At 40.6% G+C, this 17,947-nt stretch overlaps 1 protein-coding gene across 1 annotated transcript; it reads left to right on the top strand.

The window, feature by feature from the left end:
• Window positions 1–6,982: 6,982 nt before the first annotated feature.
• LOC138881168 (uncharacterized) lies at window positions 6,983–7,480 on the top strand. Its single transcript, XM_070161375.1, has one exon. The coding sequence runs from the start codon at window positions 6,983–6,985 to the stop codon at window positions 7,478–7,480; it is 498 nt and encodes a 165-aa protein (XP_070017476.1).
• Window positions 7,481–17,947: the final 10,467 nt, after the last annotated feature.

Genomic DNA, 17,947 nt, shown 5'->3' with positions numbered 1-17,947 from the left:
GTGTAACAATAACAACAATATTACACAAGAGTACGGTAAGTAAATCAACACAAGAGTTACAATAATGCAATAAAACGGAAGAATAAACTCAGCAATGAAAGAGATAACATGTAATAAAGACTTCAAATAAGAATAACTCAAACAATAAAAGAGGTAGCATAATAATCAAAGAGGTAACAACTTCAATTTAAGCATATAAGAGTAAGCTTGACAATAAAAGATAGAACAACAACAATCACCTAGTGTAATCCCACAAGTGGGGTCTAGGGAGGGTAGAATGTACGTAGCCTTATCCCTACCCTGGAAGGGCAGAGAGACTGTTTCTGATAGACCCTCGATTAAAGAAGATGAAAGAACCCTGATAGCAAGTAATAGCAAGATAAATAATTAGAAAACTAAATTAAAGATAGAAACAGAGAGTATAAAAGAGGTACCGATAACAAGTAATAGTAAGATAATATATTTAGAAAACTAAATCCAAGGCAGCAAACGAGAATATGAATGAAGTACTGCTAGAAAACTACGGAATTACCGCTGAAAAGTAGTAACGGAACAAGACATGCGATAATAAAAGATAGAACATGTTCTAAAAACTTCAATATAGCATGTAAGAGTAAACTTATAAACGAAAAATATAACATGATATGATAACTTCAACTAAATGAATGAAAAAATTCTAAGGGTCTAGACCAGTCAATTTTCACATATAAGGCCGTGTACACACTTGTCACCTCGTGTACAGGTCTTCCATGTAATTTAAATAGTGCAATTAAGCCATTCTTACGGGGTAGTTCCCCCACACAAAGTTAGGTAAGATACATACCTTAACTAGGCCAAATTAACATACAAAGATGGCTTTTCCTTTATAATTCACTTCCACTCGGCTCAAATCTTATCAAAATCGACTTAATAACATCAAATAATGCAAGAGAAACCAATTTCAATTAATATAGTTAAGGTCTTTATATAAAAGTCAATAAAAGTTAACTCTGGGCCCGTCCGGTCAAAATCCGGGTCCAAGGGTAGATCTCGACTATCTATAACCCGCAAGTTCATATATGTATTTTGTTTTCAAATCTGAGTCTATTTCGACTCTCAAATCTCAATTTATCATTTTTCAAAACATAGGCAAAAATTTCCAAAATTTTTGTTCAAATCTCATGATTTAGATGTTAACTCTTATATATAATCATATAATATATTTAAAAATTGATCACAATCACTCACCCAATGATTGTATGTAAAAATTCTATCTCAAAATTGCCTCTTACCGAGTCTAGGGTTCAAAGATATGTAAATGAGACTAAAATCCCATCCTCCAACCCTTTTGCTCAGGTGTAGATGCTGCAAATGTGACACTAGGTTTGCAAATGTGAACCCTCACTAATGACGACAAACCATCGCAACTGCGACCCTAAGTTCGCATTTGTGAAGTTAAGCCCTTTGCAAAAGCGATCATGTAATCGCAAATCCGATCCAGCTTAGCCCAGGCCCCCATCGCAAAAGCGAACAATGTATTTGCAAATGCAAACCTGACAGATCCCAGCGAACCTTGAAAATGCGACCCCACCTCGCAAATGCAAATAGTGTCTCACATTTTCAATACCTAATGCATCAGCAATACACTAGCAAAACTAAAATAGCCCGAAACATTCCGAAACGCGTCTGAAACTCACCCAACCCCCCGGGGCTCCACACCAATCATCCACACAAGTCAAAAGAAATCATGCGAACTTGCTCGTGCAATCAAAACACCAAAATAACATCCGAAACGATGAATAAGACATCAAAATACATGAAATTTACATTGAAAAACAAGTATACAATCACGCGTTTGATTCCTATCAAATTAACTCGGAATGATGCCAAACTTTGAAGACAAGTTTGAAATAGAAAAATGGACATATTCCAGTCCCAAAACTAAAATCTGAACCTGATAGCCATAAAGTCAAAACAAGTTCAAACTTAGGAAAATGCTAAACCTTTAAATTGCCAACTTTGGCAAAACAAGGCAAATCAACCTAGGGCTTCCTAATTCGATTTCGGGTATATGACCAAGTTCAAAATCACAATACGAACCTATTGGAGCCATCAAAATACCATTTCTGGATCGTTTTAACAAAAGTCAAACCTCGGTCAATATTTCCAACTTAAACTTCTAGAATAAGAAATATTCTCCAAAATCAAATCCCGGAACACTCGAAAACCTCAACCAACCATACACACAAGTCATAATACACAATATGAAGTCACTCAAGACCTCAAACTACTGAACGGAACACTAAAGCTCAAAACGAGTAGTGTGGTCGCTACAAATAGTTAAACAATCATTAATCGATTATAGTTATCTATAGTTATGTTGCCACTGTTTTTACTTTTTTTATTTTCTATTTTTAGATGCCTTTTTTAATACAAATTTTTAAGAAATTAAAGCTTTTTGAAAATATTTGTCACTCTTTTTACCTTTTTATTTGTTCTTTCTAGTTAAATCGGTAAATTTTAAAATTTGATATACTATGCTAATTACGGTATACCAAGGTGTCGTATACTAAGAATATTAAGAGTATCGTGATTCAAAAGTTATTATGGTATATCAATATGTAATATACCAAGAATATTGGGTATACCCTTTAACAAAATATATCATGATTTAACACTAATTATGGTATACAAATGTACAGTATATACTAAAGAATATTGAGAATACCAGAACTTAACGCTAATTATGGTGTACAAATATGTAATATGCAAAAAATATTTGGTATACTATTTAACACTCTCAAATAAAGTATACCATGATTCAACATTGAACATGTTACACTAATGTATAGTATACAAAGAATATTGAGAATAGCATAATTCAACACTAATCATAATATAACAATTTTTAATATACCAAGAATTTCGGACATACAATTTACATACTCAAAGAAAGTATATCATGATTCAACACTAACCATAGTATACCAATTTGTAGTATACCAAGAAAAAACCATTTTACATACTCAAATGAAGTATACCATGATTTAACAGTAATCATGGTATACTTATTTGTATACCAAAAATATCAGAAATACCATTTAATATACTCAAGTAAAATATACCATGATTCAACAAAACGATGGTATACTTTGTAATATACCAAGAATATTGGGAATTCCATTTAATATATTTAAATAAAGTATATCATGATTTATTACACATTTTACCAAGATTAGAGAAATACCATTTAACATACTCAAACAAAATATACCATAATTCAATGGTAATCCTGGTATATCGTAAAGTATATCAAAGATATTGTAAATACTAGTTAACATATCATTCAAATATAAATTTTCTTTTATAACACTATGCATAACAATGTACTGTATGAAAATATATTGTATAGTGGTATGAAAGTATACTAGTATACTAGTATTTGTTAAATATAAAGCTAGATATCTTATTTAAGTAGACTAAACTATATACATGGTATTCTAATATAATCATGGTATAATATACAGTATACCTAGAATATTCAGAATAACATTTAACATGCCAATAATCACAATATACCGATATACCATAATATCTGTCAATAGGAACTATGTTATACTATATAGTATGTTGTTATAGACATAAATCAAAGATATACTGGTATACTTAATAGTAGTCTCGTGTATTTGTCAAATCTAAATCTCAATCAAAAGTACACTATTATATTAAGTTATTTTTAAATTTTGGATATTTTTACTATAAATTATTGTATGCATTATTCTTTATTGAAATTTTTACTATGCAACTGAATAAGAAAATCAATTCTGAATAAGAAAATCAATTCTAGAAGAAATTATTTTTGCCATACTTTTGGTTCAGAATTAATATTATGTGACACAAAAAAATTGGGAGAAGTGTATTTATGTAGACCAAGGAATTTCGAGCAGCTTTTGCATACTAATATTTAGATAAGGTAGGGTTTACCCTAAAAAAACGGATAACAATTGAATTTATAAGTGGTTTTAAGGATATGTGGCTTAATTCAATACAAACGATTATGGGTGTTAGATTAAGCAAATGGAAGACATAACAAATAATCAAACCAATGGTAAGGGTGATCCGAGCTCGGATAATGTCTCAATGAAGAACCTGCCTTCAATCCCGAGCTCAACTAATGAAGAACAGACTAAAAATAATAACTTTAAATAACAGAGAGAAAAGAGATAAATTGCCTTGATATGCGGGTTACAGTATGTGCTATGAATAATAAGTATCCCCTTATATATTAGGAAATTTTACCCTAAGTACAATTCTAAGAAAGGTAAAAATCTTCTGTTTCACTAACTACTAATTTTCTGCCGGTTGGGCACGGATATCACAGCCCTTCGTTAGTCGTGTGCAGCCATTCGATAATGTTCTTCGAAGTCTCGAGGCTCGAGCCCGACCCGGAGGACGTGGTTTTGTTGCCTCCGAGGGCATGTGTTTTGTTCGAACCCCGATACGAGAGAATCTTCGCCCATATTCTAGTTTCTTATGATCACGTTCTTGCTCCGTTTATCCTACCGAAAAATCGAAATGTTCAATGGGCTCGATTTTACCCGTATACAGATAGTCTCCTTGTTTCTTAGAGAGAAGTTTTACCGAAATGATGAGAAACGACAGATGTTTTTCAATTCCTTCTTCAATACGCTGTAACAGAAACGACAAAGAAGTCGAAACGTCCTATCAGTCGCGTTGTTTTGACTTCGAACACATGTCAGCCATCGGCAGGTCACCTCTAAATGCAAAGCCACACAAATCTCTATAAAAGCTTCCATTCTTTGTTCATTTTTCACCGTTTGACCAAACTTCTAGCTTCAAAGCTATAACTAGCCTTCTTCATACTTTCATGTTTATACCACCATTCTTCAAGATTTCTCAGTAATTTTCATGATTCTACTCATTTTTCTATAAACCCTCACCCCTTGTTCTCCATCTTTAAACCTGTTTTTCCAAAACTCTTAATTCTTTCCTCAAACTTTTAAACACCGCCTCAAATGACAATGGCCAAAACATCGAAAACTGTCTTCTCAACCGGCCGCTGGCACCGAAGCGGTTACCACTAGAGTGGTTGCCCGCAAAATGATTCCCCATATTGTGATTGTTAACGAAACGGCTCCCGAGCCCCCCTTACAACGTTCATCTCGGAAGGCTGCTCAATTATAGATGACTTTAAAGTCGAGAAACCTTCGTGCAAACAAGACCGAGGTGAAGGAGTCTCGAGGTATGTATGTTCCATGACCGAAGACGTCCTTCCCATAGTTCGAAAAGACTGTAACTAGGAAGGTAAGGATGTGGTAGTCTCCTGAGGACTCCATTACTACCCACGTGGAGGGGTACTTAAGTGTTTCCACTTAACCCTTCACATTGGGTCCGGTGGACCCGGTTGAAAATTGTTACAAAAGGTATGAGGTATGCCTCGGGCAATTCCATCTATCATTTTGGAGGATGGTGACCCTCCTCCGCTACTTCATGAACAAGACCGCGTCTAGTTAGTTCACAATCGACCACTTGCTCCGATTATACAGTCCCCAGATGTTCCGAGAGGGGTTGATCAAGCTTACCCATCGGGCTAGCAAGGCCTCTTTCTCGAGCATCGACAAAGACCAAAATCAAGGCTAGCAAGGACGCTTTGTCCAAGTGAAGACCGAGGATTTGATCCCCAGAATACATGTCATTCCTTGAGAGGTGGAATGCGTCTCGTAAGTGCAATCTCTATTTAAATGCCAAAATTCGTTTTCTTCAATTTCTCCCTTCTCATTTATGTTTGTGATCGTGCAACTATCGCTCGGGTTCCGAACCTATTTCCCTGGCTAAAGGAGTGGATTGAGGACATTTGTACTCAGATACCGTATTTTGAGCTCACATGGCACAGACTCTTGAGGGGCCGATGGGAGGCCCATTCTCATAGTAAGGTTTCTTTCCCGAATAAGTAACATTAGGCTCCCTTTTCTGCATCATACTCATTCTCATTTCCTCTCTTTTCTCAGTGCAGGTTGGCCTAAGACCACTGAACTTAGGCCTTTAGAAGGAGACAAGGAGGCACCCTTGTCTGTTAATCCTTCTGCTTTGGGGAATCTCGAGGTTGTAGCAGGGGAAAAGAAGAAGAATAAAATGAAGTCTTCAGGCTCCCCGAGCTCTACAGTGAAGCCAAAAAAGAGACTGGTTCGAAGGCCAAAAAAAGGCTCTGGTGTCCGAGCACCGGACTCGGAATCACTTCTTCGGCTTCAGGATAAACACGAAGAAGATTATATTTTTGTGGCCCATGTGCCGATATCCCCCAAAGAGCAGGCAGCAGCTGAGAGGGAGATGTTCGAGGCCGATCTTCCTCAGGCTCGGGAGATCAATGTGGAGGCAGGGGTTTGGACCCCTTGAGACGCTGGCTCCGCTCTGCCCGAAGGGTCACCCTCATACATCGAGTCCATGCTCGAGGAGGCCCAAGCGGGAAGGAGAGGTCTAACGAAGGGGCTCATGCCGTGGATGATACCCTTCGTTCCTTTTTTTACGGTGTGGACTCAGCCGTTTTGGAAGATTTTTTCGGGTTGGGCGACTTGGAAGTACCAAGGAAGGACCCGTCTTAAGAAGTTAGCTGGGTGAGCTCGATCCCAAAGTTAATCAACCAGTTCCCCACCCCGAGTGTGGCTCTCAGCCTAAGAGATCAATAATTATCATTGTCCCGGAGGATGACCGTGGGAGTATCAAGCTACCTCCAATGCCTGGTGACCGAAGAGGACCAGGTGAAAATGAATGAGGTGGTTGTATCGTTCCTGTTCAATGAAGTGCAGGAGGTGCCGAATCGGGAAAAACATCATTATGCTCTTTTGAACTTTTACTTGTTTTTTATACTTCTCATGTTTTTCATCCTTTTGTAGGACTCGGTACTTAGTCATGAGAGCTTCCTTCGGTATCGGGCTAAGGTCAATAGCTCGAGCTTGAGGCTAAGGAGCTTGCCCAAAAAAGGGATATGTACAAGCTTCTCAACGAGCAGCACGAAGGAGCCATCAAGGACCTTCAAGCCGAGATGGAGGGGTCTCAAAAGGAGGCTTCGACCCTGAGGTGGCAACATGCTAATTTTGTCGAAAAGGTAAAGGTTTTTGAAATTAGCAATGAGGAATTAGTCATGGCAACTAACGACCAAACCTCGCAAGTTCAGCAGAAGATTGACCGGATCGACCAACTTCGAGCTGAAATAAATAAAGTCCAAGCCATGTCCGATAGGTGGAAGAGAAAAATAGACCAGTTGGCTTCGGAGAAGGAAACTGCCCAGGCACAGCAAGCGTCGGTAGAGGTTCAACTTATGGTATTAAAAGACAAAGCCAATAAGCGGTCCCGACTGAATAATGAACTCCGAGCGCAATTGAGCTCTGCTCTAGCAGAGCAGGATGCCCTCGGTAATGAATGTGAGGCTATAAAGGCTCAATTGAGTACAACCTCTACCGATACTGAAGAGATGGTGGTCTAGTACAAGGTTGATTTCGAAGCAAACAAGGCCCACCTGAAGACTACTGATGAGTACGTGAGGCGGCTAACCTAAAGGGAAACCCTTGAAGAGGTCCATGCTAGATTCTTCGACCTTTCTGCTGAGATCGGAAGGCAAAAAGACTTGAGGTCGAAGCCAGGAAGCTAGCTAAACCCGGAGATGAAGAGGGATCCGAGGGCTCTAAAGTATTTGAAGGTCCCGATGGTTCTGGTGGCGAGTCGGGTTCCGTTGAAGATCAGGTGTAGATACCTTAGGGTTATTTTTGTTTTTGTTTTAATGTCCTATACATATATTTTGTTGAGGCTGTTTTTGTTGGACCTTTGTAAAAACATTCCGGAATGTATAAATTTTTTCCTTTTTCAGCAAATTTGAGTATATTATCTTAGCATCTTTTTACAATTTCAAATATTTCTAAAGCCTTGCCATTGAATCAAACATAGAAATAAGTCGTTTCTCGGAGCTTGATGCAATTTTCGCTCGAAACTCGTGGAAAATTGGAGATACAGAAAATTTTCCCAAGATGCTAGCTTAAATATTTTTAGACTATGCCTTTGTTAAGGGCAACCTTTGAACAGGTTTAGAATTTTGTTGAAGGCCTTATGTTTTTATTACGGGCTTCGGACATATCCGATCAATTTTTAAGGTGGTCGTAGCCTGTTAGGTTTAGGCAATGCCTATTAGGTTTGTGCCTTCGGGATTCGATAACCCAAGTTGCATGTACTTATTTCGGACGACAGTCCCCGAGTGGGGGTAGCCCTACGAGCTCGGATAAGGATGTCCCTTGGGCTCTATAATCTTTGGGTAAGAACAGCCCTTGGGCCCAATATGTTTTAGAAGCAAAAGCAAGTATTAGTAAGGCAGAAACTTTCTTTTATTTCTGTGTATAATGTACAAGATATTAAGCGTATAAAAGCTTGTATTATGACTAAGGTGGCCTATGTAGGCACAATTTATTTTGATTATTTGGCCATTAAAATAAATCCCAACCATCGAGCCTAGATTATTCGAGCACAAAGTTTCCTTCATTTCTTAAAGTTTTGATCCGACGGTGATTCTTGGATACTGTTGATGTAACCATTGACTCCGATTTAAGATTGATCTTCAATTCTAAGTTAACGCGATCCATTGTTTCCTCTTAAAAACCTTGAACGAAAACCCATTTGTGAAAAAACTAATTCAAGAAAAAAATAGTGCAACGCGTGATTTTAGACCTAACAGCCACATCCTCATTTGGTTGTTTCCTGCAAGTGTTAGTCTGAATATATATATGAGATCTTACCTTAGCAGTAGTACCATTTTAAGTGCGTCATGTTCCAGTTATTCGGCAGCTATATACTATTTCCTGCTTCCAGTTGACATGAACCTTTACCGATAATCCCGATGACTAGATATGGTCCTTCCAAATTCGGCCCCAGCTTCCCTTCGTTTGGGTTTTGGGTGTTCTGTGTTACTTTCTTCAACACCAAATCTCCTATATTGAAGTGTCGGAGATTGGTTCTTCGGTTGTAATATCTCTTTATCAGTTGTTTCTGGGAGGCCAACCGGACTAGGGCTGCCTTGTGCCTCTCATCCAATAGTTCCAGGCTCGTACTCATGGCTTTACCATTTGACTCTCCGGTCATATATCAAAACTTGAGGCTCGGTTCCCCCACCTCGATCGGTATTAGTGCTTTGGCACCGTAGACCAATAAAATTAGAGTGGCTCCGGCACTAGATTTTAGAGGTCATACGATATGCCCACAAGACTTCGGGCAGAATTTCCTTCCATTTCCCTTTGGCATCAGTTAACCCTTTCTTAAGGTTTTGAAGTATGGTCTTGTTCGTAGACTCCGCCTGCCTGTTCCCACTAGGGTGATAGGGCGTTGACAAGATCTTTTTGATTTTATGGTCCTTGAAAAATTTGCTTACTTTGCTGCCGACGAACTGCTTCCCGTTGTCACATACTATCTTGGTTGGTATATCGAATCGACATATTATGTGGTCCCAAATAAAGTCTATAACCTCATTTTCCTGGACCTTCTTGAATGCTTGAATTTTGACTCATTTAGAAAAATAGTCAGTCATAAATATTATAAATTGAGCCTTATCGGGTGCCCATAGCAGGGGACCGATAATGTCCATTCCCCATTTCATGAACAGCCAAGGTGACAAGACCATATATAGTAGCTCTCTAGGCTGATGGATCATCGGTGCATGTCTCTAACAGCCATCGCATCTTCGTACAAAGTCCCTTGCATTTTTTTCCATGTCGATCCAGTAATAGCCGGCCCTGATTATCTTCTGAACTGAAAACTCTTTCCCCGAATGGTTTTCGTAGGTGCCCTCATGAACTTCTCTTAAAATGTATTTTGTATCTCCCGGTCCCAAACATATGGCGAGTGGGCCACCGAACGTTCTTCTGTACAAAGTATCTTTTGACAAACTAAACCTGGCTACCTTCGTGCGCAGAGCTCTCGATTCTTTAGGATCTTAGGGCAACTTCACAGTCTTCAAGTAGTCTATATACTTATTTCTCCAATCCCAAGTCAAACTTGTGGAGTTTATTTCAGCATGGCCTTTTTCCGCCACTGACTTCATGAGCTGGACAATCATTCCTAAGCTGAATTCATTGTCATCAACCGATGACCCCAAGTTAGCCAAGGAATCGGCTTCGCTATTTTGATCCCGAGGTATATGATGTAGGGTCCATTCGTTGAATCTATGTAAAGTTACTTGCAATTTGCTAAGTACCTTCGTATTCGTTCCTCTTTTACTTCGAACATCCCATTGACTTAATTTACCACAAGGAGGGAGTCGTACTTAGCTTCGACCAATTCGACCCCTAGGCCTTTAGCCAGTTTGAGACCTTCAATCATGGCCTCATACTCGGCCTCATTGTTAGTCAATTTTACAGTTCTAATAGATTGCCTATCTACGTTATCCGTAGTCAGCTTTAGCGCGATGTAGAGTCTGGACCCCTTTGCGTCCAAGGCTCCGTCCATAAAGAGGATCCAGATTCCCGAGGTAGTCCCCGAGGTTAGCAATAATTCCTTTTCGACTTCGAGTAATAAGGCTGGCATAACGTCGACCACGAAGTCTGTTAAAATTTGAGATTTGATGGCATTCTGGGGTCGATATTCAATATCGTACCCGCTAATTTCTACGGCCTATTTGGCCAATCTACCCGAGAACTCGGGTTTGTGCATCATATTCCTTAGCGGGAAATACGTTACAATGCAAACGGGATAGCATTGAAAGTACGGCTTCAACTTTCTGGAGGCGCTTAGCAAAGCGAGCGTCAATTTTTCTAGGTGAGGGTATCTTATTTCGGCCTCGTCTAGAGTTCTGCTAACATAATATATAGGAAATTATGTACCTTCCTTTTCCCGGAATTAGACTCCACTTACCGCTATCTCGGATACCGCTAAGCACAAGTACAACTATTCGTCTGTCTTTGGGGTATGGAGCAAGAGTGGGCTTGAAAGATACCATTTGAGTTCTTCTAAAGCTTGTTGGAACTTCGGGGTCCATGAAAAATTAATCTTTCTCTTCAATAACGCGAAGAACCGATGGCTCTTATCGGAGGACCTCGATATGAATCTTCCTAGAGCGGCAATGTGTCTGGTTAGCCTCTGAACGACCTTGACATTGTCCACCACGGTAACATCTTCAATATTTTTCATTTTTTTGGGATTGATCTCGATCCCTTGATTGGATACCATGAATCCAAGGAACTTCCCGAACTCAAATCCAAAAGCACATTTCTCCAGGTTCAGCTTCACATTGTATTTCTTCAGTATGTCCAAGGTTTCATGCAAATGTTTCAAATGGTCCTCTGCTCATAAGGACTTGACTAACATGTCGTCAATGTAAAGTTCCATTAGTTTTCCTATTTGTTCTTCGAACATCCGATTTACTAGGTGTAGATAAGTGGCACCGACATTTTTTAGCCCAAACAATATTACATTATAACAGTAGGTGCCAAACTTAGTGATAAAGGAAATTTTTTCTTGATCACTTGGGTCCATCCGGATTTGGTTGTACCTGGAATAGGCATCGAGAAACCTACGTATCTCATGCCTGGCCGTTGCATCGATCATGCAATCGAAGTTAGGCAAAGGAAAAGAATCCTTGGGGCAAGCCTTGTTCAAGTCTTTGTAATATACGCACATTCTTAATTTATTCCCCTTTTTAGGCACTACTACAATGTTAACCGACCAGTTCGGGTACTTATCTTCCCATATGGAACCTATATTAAGGAATTTCGATACCTCGTCTTTGATGAATGCATGCTTGACTTCGGATTGAGGCCTCCTCTTTTGTTTAACCGGGTGGAACTTCGGATCCAAGATTAGCTTATGAGTGGTTATCTCTGGCGAGATCCTTGTCATGTCTAAATGGGACCAAGCGAAATAGTCTATGTTAGTTTTAAGAAAATTAATGAGTCTTTTCCTGAGCTCGGGTGTTAACCCGTGCCCAGATATACCTTCCGATCGGGCAAGTGTTCGATCAATGTGATTTGCTCGAGCTCCTCGACCGTCGATTTGGTGGCATCGGAATCAGTGGGGGTGATGAATGACCTAGGAACTCCATAATCATCATCCTCGCCCGCCTCTTGCTTATTCGATTTGGTCGGAGCCGGTGTTGGTGATTGCTATTTAGTTTCTTCCTAACCGGCTTCGAGTGCTTCGATGTCAAGAGTGTAGAAATCGGGACCACCTCATTGACCGTGAACATTTATTTTGCAGCCGGTTGTTCTCCATAAACTGTCTTCATCCCTCCCGGTGTGGGGACCCTCAATGCCTAGTGTAATATCGAGGGTACTGCCCTCATGTTGTGAATCCATGGCCTTTTGAGTAGAGTGTTATACCTCATATCACCTTCAATCACATAGAAATTTGCTTCCTAAATGGTCCCGGTGGTGTTCACCGGCAGGGTTATCTCTGCTTTAGTAGTTTCACATACCATGTTGAATCCGTTTAAAACCTGGACTGCATGCACTATTTGGTCTTGTAGACACAGATGTTCCACGACCCTCGATATGATTATATTGGAACACACGCTTAACTTGAGATTTATTTATGAGTACAAATATTACCAGTGAGTCATTATGTGGTTGCACGATGCCTTTAGTGTCCTCGTCGTTGAAAGATACGGTCCCTTCTGATATGTAATCTCGAGTTTACTTCTCCCTTGTAATGGACACCTTAGTGCGTTTTAGCATTGGCCCCTAGGGACGTCACTCCACCAATGATCATATTAATGATTTGTTGAGGTTCCTCTTGCTCAGCTTGCTTGTTGGAGTCCCTATTCCTAAAGTGATTTTTGGCTCGATCACTCAGAAATACCCGAAGTTGCCCATTATTGAATAACTGGGCTATATCTTTCCTTAATTGTCAGTAATCTTTGATCATGTGGCTGTGAGTGCCATGATACTTACACATCAGGTTGGGTTCCCTTTGGGAAGGATCGGATTGCAATGGCCGAGGAAGCTTGGTATCTTTAATGCGTCTGATGGCAAATACGATGCTGGCGACATCGACACTGAAATTGTATTATGATAATCTTGGTGCCTCTCTGTCCCTGAGTGGCTTGTCAAAATCGTGTATAGTCATGATTCCCTGACTATTATGGTCTCGATCGCTCCTTTTTTCGCTTCTTGTAGGGTTATATCCAGACTCATTACCCCTTCGATCTCTGTTATATGGTTGATACCGATCTCTGTTCAACCTTGGTTCATGATCGATGGATCTTTAAGATATATCACTAGTTTTTACGGGATACACGGATTTGGAAGGGGCCCCGAGATGATCGTCTTTGACTCTGATTTTTGATTGGTACCTGTTATGCATGTCAGCCCAAGTTACCACCGGGTATTCTATCAAAATATTTTTCAACTTCTGCAAAGCTAGTGAACTTTGGGGGTTAAGTCCTTAGGTAAATGCCTGAATGGCCCAATCGTCCGTGACTGGAGGTAGATCTATTCCTTCCATTTGAAACCTTGACACGAATTCCTTGAGCATCACGTTATCCTTTTACTTTACTTTGAAAAGGTCTGATTTCTCGGTCTCAACCTTGATGGCCCCGGCGTGCGCCTTTACAAAGGCATTTATAAGCATAGCAAACGAATCAATAGAATTAGGGGATAAGTTGTGATACCATATCATATCTCCTTTTGACAAGGTTTCCCCAAATTTTTTCAGCAAAACAGACTCGATTTTGTCATCTTCTAAGTCGTTCCCCTTGATAGCACACATGTAGGAGGTCATATGTTCATTTGGATCCGTTGTTCCATTATACTTTGGAATTTCGGGCATACGAAACTTCTTCGGGATTGACTTCGGTGTCGCACTCGGAGGGAAAGGCTTTTGGACAAATTTTTGGAATCTAGGCCCTTCAATATCGGGGGTGCTCCTGGGATCTGATCAACCTTGAAGTTATAGGTCTCCACTTTTTTGTCATTAGCTTCAATATTCTTTTCCCCCGATTCCACTTGCTTTGTAAGTTCCTCAAGCATCTTTATTATTTTGGGGTTCGTCTCGAGTCCAACTTCACCCGACCTCTACGGGGTTTGTTCATTTCTTTGGGTGTTCTCTCGGGATGGCTCGGGCTCAACTTTGTTGGGCGCGGTTTTGGTTTTGTAGATGGGCTATCTCCACCTATTGAGCTTGCAATATTTCGAAGATCACATGTAAGTTGATCCCATTGCATTTATCGTCATACGTACCTCGGACTACCGATGTGGCTCCTCCATGAATGTTGTTCTCTAGGTCAGTAGGCAAGTTAGCATCGATGGTCACATGGGAGTTGGCATCGATTGGATCTGCGACAGGGACCCCGTCGGGGTCAGCAGGGGGAACCTCATAGTAGGGCACTATATTGTTGTTCTCGCCATGGTGGCCAGATACAACATCAACGTTCAAAGGAGCATATTGATAGTTTGACATTCTTAAGTTTTACTTGAAATTGAAATTTCAAAGAACATGCTTAAAGTAGAGTGCGTTATGGGAAGTTATATCAGATCACCACTAATATCCTTAGCCCTACGGTTGGCGCCAAACTACCTACCCTTAAAAATGGATAACAATTGAATTTATAAGTGGTTTTAAGATATGCAGATTTATTCAATACAAATGATTAATGGTATTAGATTAAGCAAATGGAAGATGTAACAAATGATCAAACCAGTGGTAAGGGTGATCTGAGCTCGAATAATGGCTCAATGAAGAATCTGCCTTTAATCCTGAGTTCACACTGATGAAGAATTGATGAAAAATAATAACTTTGAATAACAAAGAGAATAGAGATAAATTGCCTTGATATACATGTTATAATGTGTGATATGAATAATATGTTTTCCCCTTATATAGTAGGTGAATTTTACCCTAATTACATTCTAAGAAAGGTAAAAATCTTTCATTTTGCTAATCATTGATTTTCTGTCGATACGGGCTAAGATTCACGCCGCGATATCCGATTGGGCATGGATATCACGGCCCTTCATTAGTCATGTGCAGCCGTTCGATAATGTTTTTCGAAGTCTCGAGGCTCGAGCTGGACCCGGAGGATGTGGTTCTGATGCCTCCGAGGGTAGGTGTTTTGTTCAAACCTCGATACGAGAGGCACTTCTCCCAGATTCTGATTCCTTATGATCATGTTACTGCTTCGTTTGTCTTACCAAAAAATCGAGATGTTCAACGGGCTCGATTTTACCCGTATACAGGTAGAATTATTCAAATTGTTCAAGAAAAAAGAGAGATTCTAGTAACACCTATTTACAGATAGTCCCCCCGTTTTCCAGAGAGTAGGTTTGCCAAAATGATGGGAAACGATAAATGAACCCCGGTTTCTTCCTTCGTACATTGCAACCGAGATAACGGATAAGCCGAAATGTCTTATCAGTCGTATCGCTCTAACATTAAACACGTGTCGGTCATCAGATGGTTGCCTTCGAATGTGAAACGTCGCATATTGATTACATTACCCCCTATAAAATCTTCAAACCTCTTCACTTCCTTCACTTTCTGATCCTAGCTCTTACCTTCGAACATTATAAAGGCTTTCAACTTTCTCAAATCTCCATACCTTGCTTCTTGAACCTTTACATCTTCATCTCTAACCTTCAAACCTTCACATTTTCTTGGGTGTTCAACCCAGAACTTCATATCTTTACTTCTAACCTTAAAATATTCATACGCCTTCTTCAAATCTTCATATATTTTCACAGATTCACGATGGACAAAAATTCCAAGTCCTTACCATAGCAAAGGCTCCTTCATCTTCCCACCCGTCCGCAAATGTCGAGGTGGATTCCCCCCAGGTTCTTCTAGAGTCTCCTATGAAATGCTTCATACCCTAGGGTTATTCTATCGGGTATGATTTCCAAATCGAGAAGGCCTCCATCAAATAAGACTGAGGTGAAGGATCATGGAGATACATATGCTCCGTTACTGAAGATACCCTTCCTATACTCTGAGAGGACTGTAAATGGGAAGGCAAGGAAGTGGTTGTCCCCGGGCCTAAGGATGATATCACTACCCACGTGGAGGGGTATTTAAGTGTTAACACTTAGCCCTTCACGCAAGGCCTAGTAGACCCAATGATCCTGGCCTTTTGCAAGAGGTGCGAGGTGTACCTCGGGCAAATCCATTCATCCCTCTGAAGGATCGTGATCCTCCTACTCCATTTCATGAACGACACATAATCTCCTATGTTCACCCTCGACTACCTACTTCGTATGTACACTCCTCAAATTTTTTTGGGAGGGGGGGTAATCAATCTTGTTCACCGAGCCATCAAGACCCTTTTTTCGAGCATCAACGAGGACCGAGACCGAGGTTGGCAAGGGAGTTTTGTTTGGGTAAAACTTGAACACTTGATCCCTCCCGAGTTCCGGCTATTCCTCGAGAAGTGGAATGCATCTCAAAAGTGTAATCGTTCCTTAAGTGTCAATTTCCCTTCATTTCTTATCTCATTGAAAGTATTTATGGTCATGTAGCTATTTCTCGGGATCCTAATGCGGTCCCTCGACTCAAGGAGTGGATTGAAGGAATCTGCCAACAGATGTCATACTACGAGCGCATATGGTGCAAACTTTTAAAAGGCAAATGGGAGGTACGTTCTCATGGTAAGGATTTCCTCTGAATAGTTATTACTACACCCTAAGCTTACATGATGTTGACCTTATCTTTTCCCTTGTAGGTTTGCCTAAGACCACCAAACTTAGGCCGTTTGATGGGGACGAGGATACTTCTTTACCCATCGAACCCTCCATTTCGGGATAGCTCAGGGATACTGCGGAAGAGAAGAAGAGGAAAGGAAAGTCCTCGGGTTCCACGGATCCCCGAGGTGAAGATTAAAAAGAGGGCAGTCACCCGGGCTTATAAGCCCAAGAAGAATACTAAGTCCTGGGTACCGGACTCTGGTTTGCTTTAACGGCTCAAGGATGAGCCTAAAGAAAATGACATCTTTCTCGCCCATGGATCAACCCCTGCAGGGGAGCAGGCGGAGACCGAGGAAGGGGACACGAGGACTATCCCCTTCCAATTCGAGAGGCCGAAGTGAAAATAGGGGATGTGAACTCCCAAGAAAATGTTCATGTTCTAAAGGAGGCGACCTGTGTGATAGACATCATCGAGATGCCCTCCTATACTGAGTCCATTCTTGAAGAGGCCCAAGTGGTCAAGGAAAAATCAAGTGAAGGAGCTCAAGGTGTAGAGGATCCTCTCCACTCCTTCGATGGCATGGACATGTTCATATTGGAAGATTTATTTGGGTTGTGTCACATGGAGATACTGAAGAAGGACGTGCTTTCAGGAGCTGATAGGCTGAGTACGAGCCCAAGATTGATAAAGCAATTCCTTTCACCGAGCGTGGACCTCGAGCGCAAGAGGACAGTTGTTCTCATAGTCCTAGAGGATGCTTGTATCATGTCTACTCTGGTAGATGTAGCATGTTACCTCTGATGTCAGGTAACCGAGGAGGACCAAGCAAAGATGAACAAGGAGGGCACGTAGAGTCTTTTTAATGAGGCGCAACAAGTGCTGAACCGGATAGGGTTCTAAAACTTTCATGCTCCCTTCATGAATCCCACTTAAGTTTTCCCTTGATTTCTCTTACTAGTTCTACTATTTTACAGGCTTTAGTGCTTCATTATAAAAGCTTCTTCCGGTACCGCTTGGAAATCAGCCATCTCGAGTTTGAGCTCAAAGAACAGGTCCAGAAGAAGGGCATGTACAGGCTTCTTAGTGAGCAACAGGATGAGGCCCTTAAAGACCTCCAGGCCGAGCTGGACAAAGCTCAAAAGGAGGACTCGATCCTAAAGCAGGAACATGTCGACCTACTTCAAAAGGTAAAGGTCTTTGAAGCAAAAAACGAGGAACTAGTCATGGTGACTAACAACACAACCTCGCAGGTCTAGAAGATCTACCTGATCGACCAGCTCTGAGTCGAGAAAACGAGGTCAAGGCC

The sequence above is a fragment of the Nicotiana sylvestris genome, chromosome 11, assembly GCF_000393655.2.
Source record: "Nicotiana sylvestris chromosome 11, ASM39365v2, whole genome shotgun sequence".
Taxonomy (NCBI): domain Eukaryota; kingdom Viridiplantae; phylum Streptophyta; class Magnoliopsida; order Solanales; family Solanaceae; genus Nicotiana; species Nicotiana sylvestris.
This window is presented reverse-complemented; position numbering and strand designations above follow the sequence as displayed.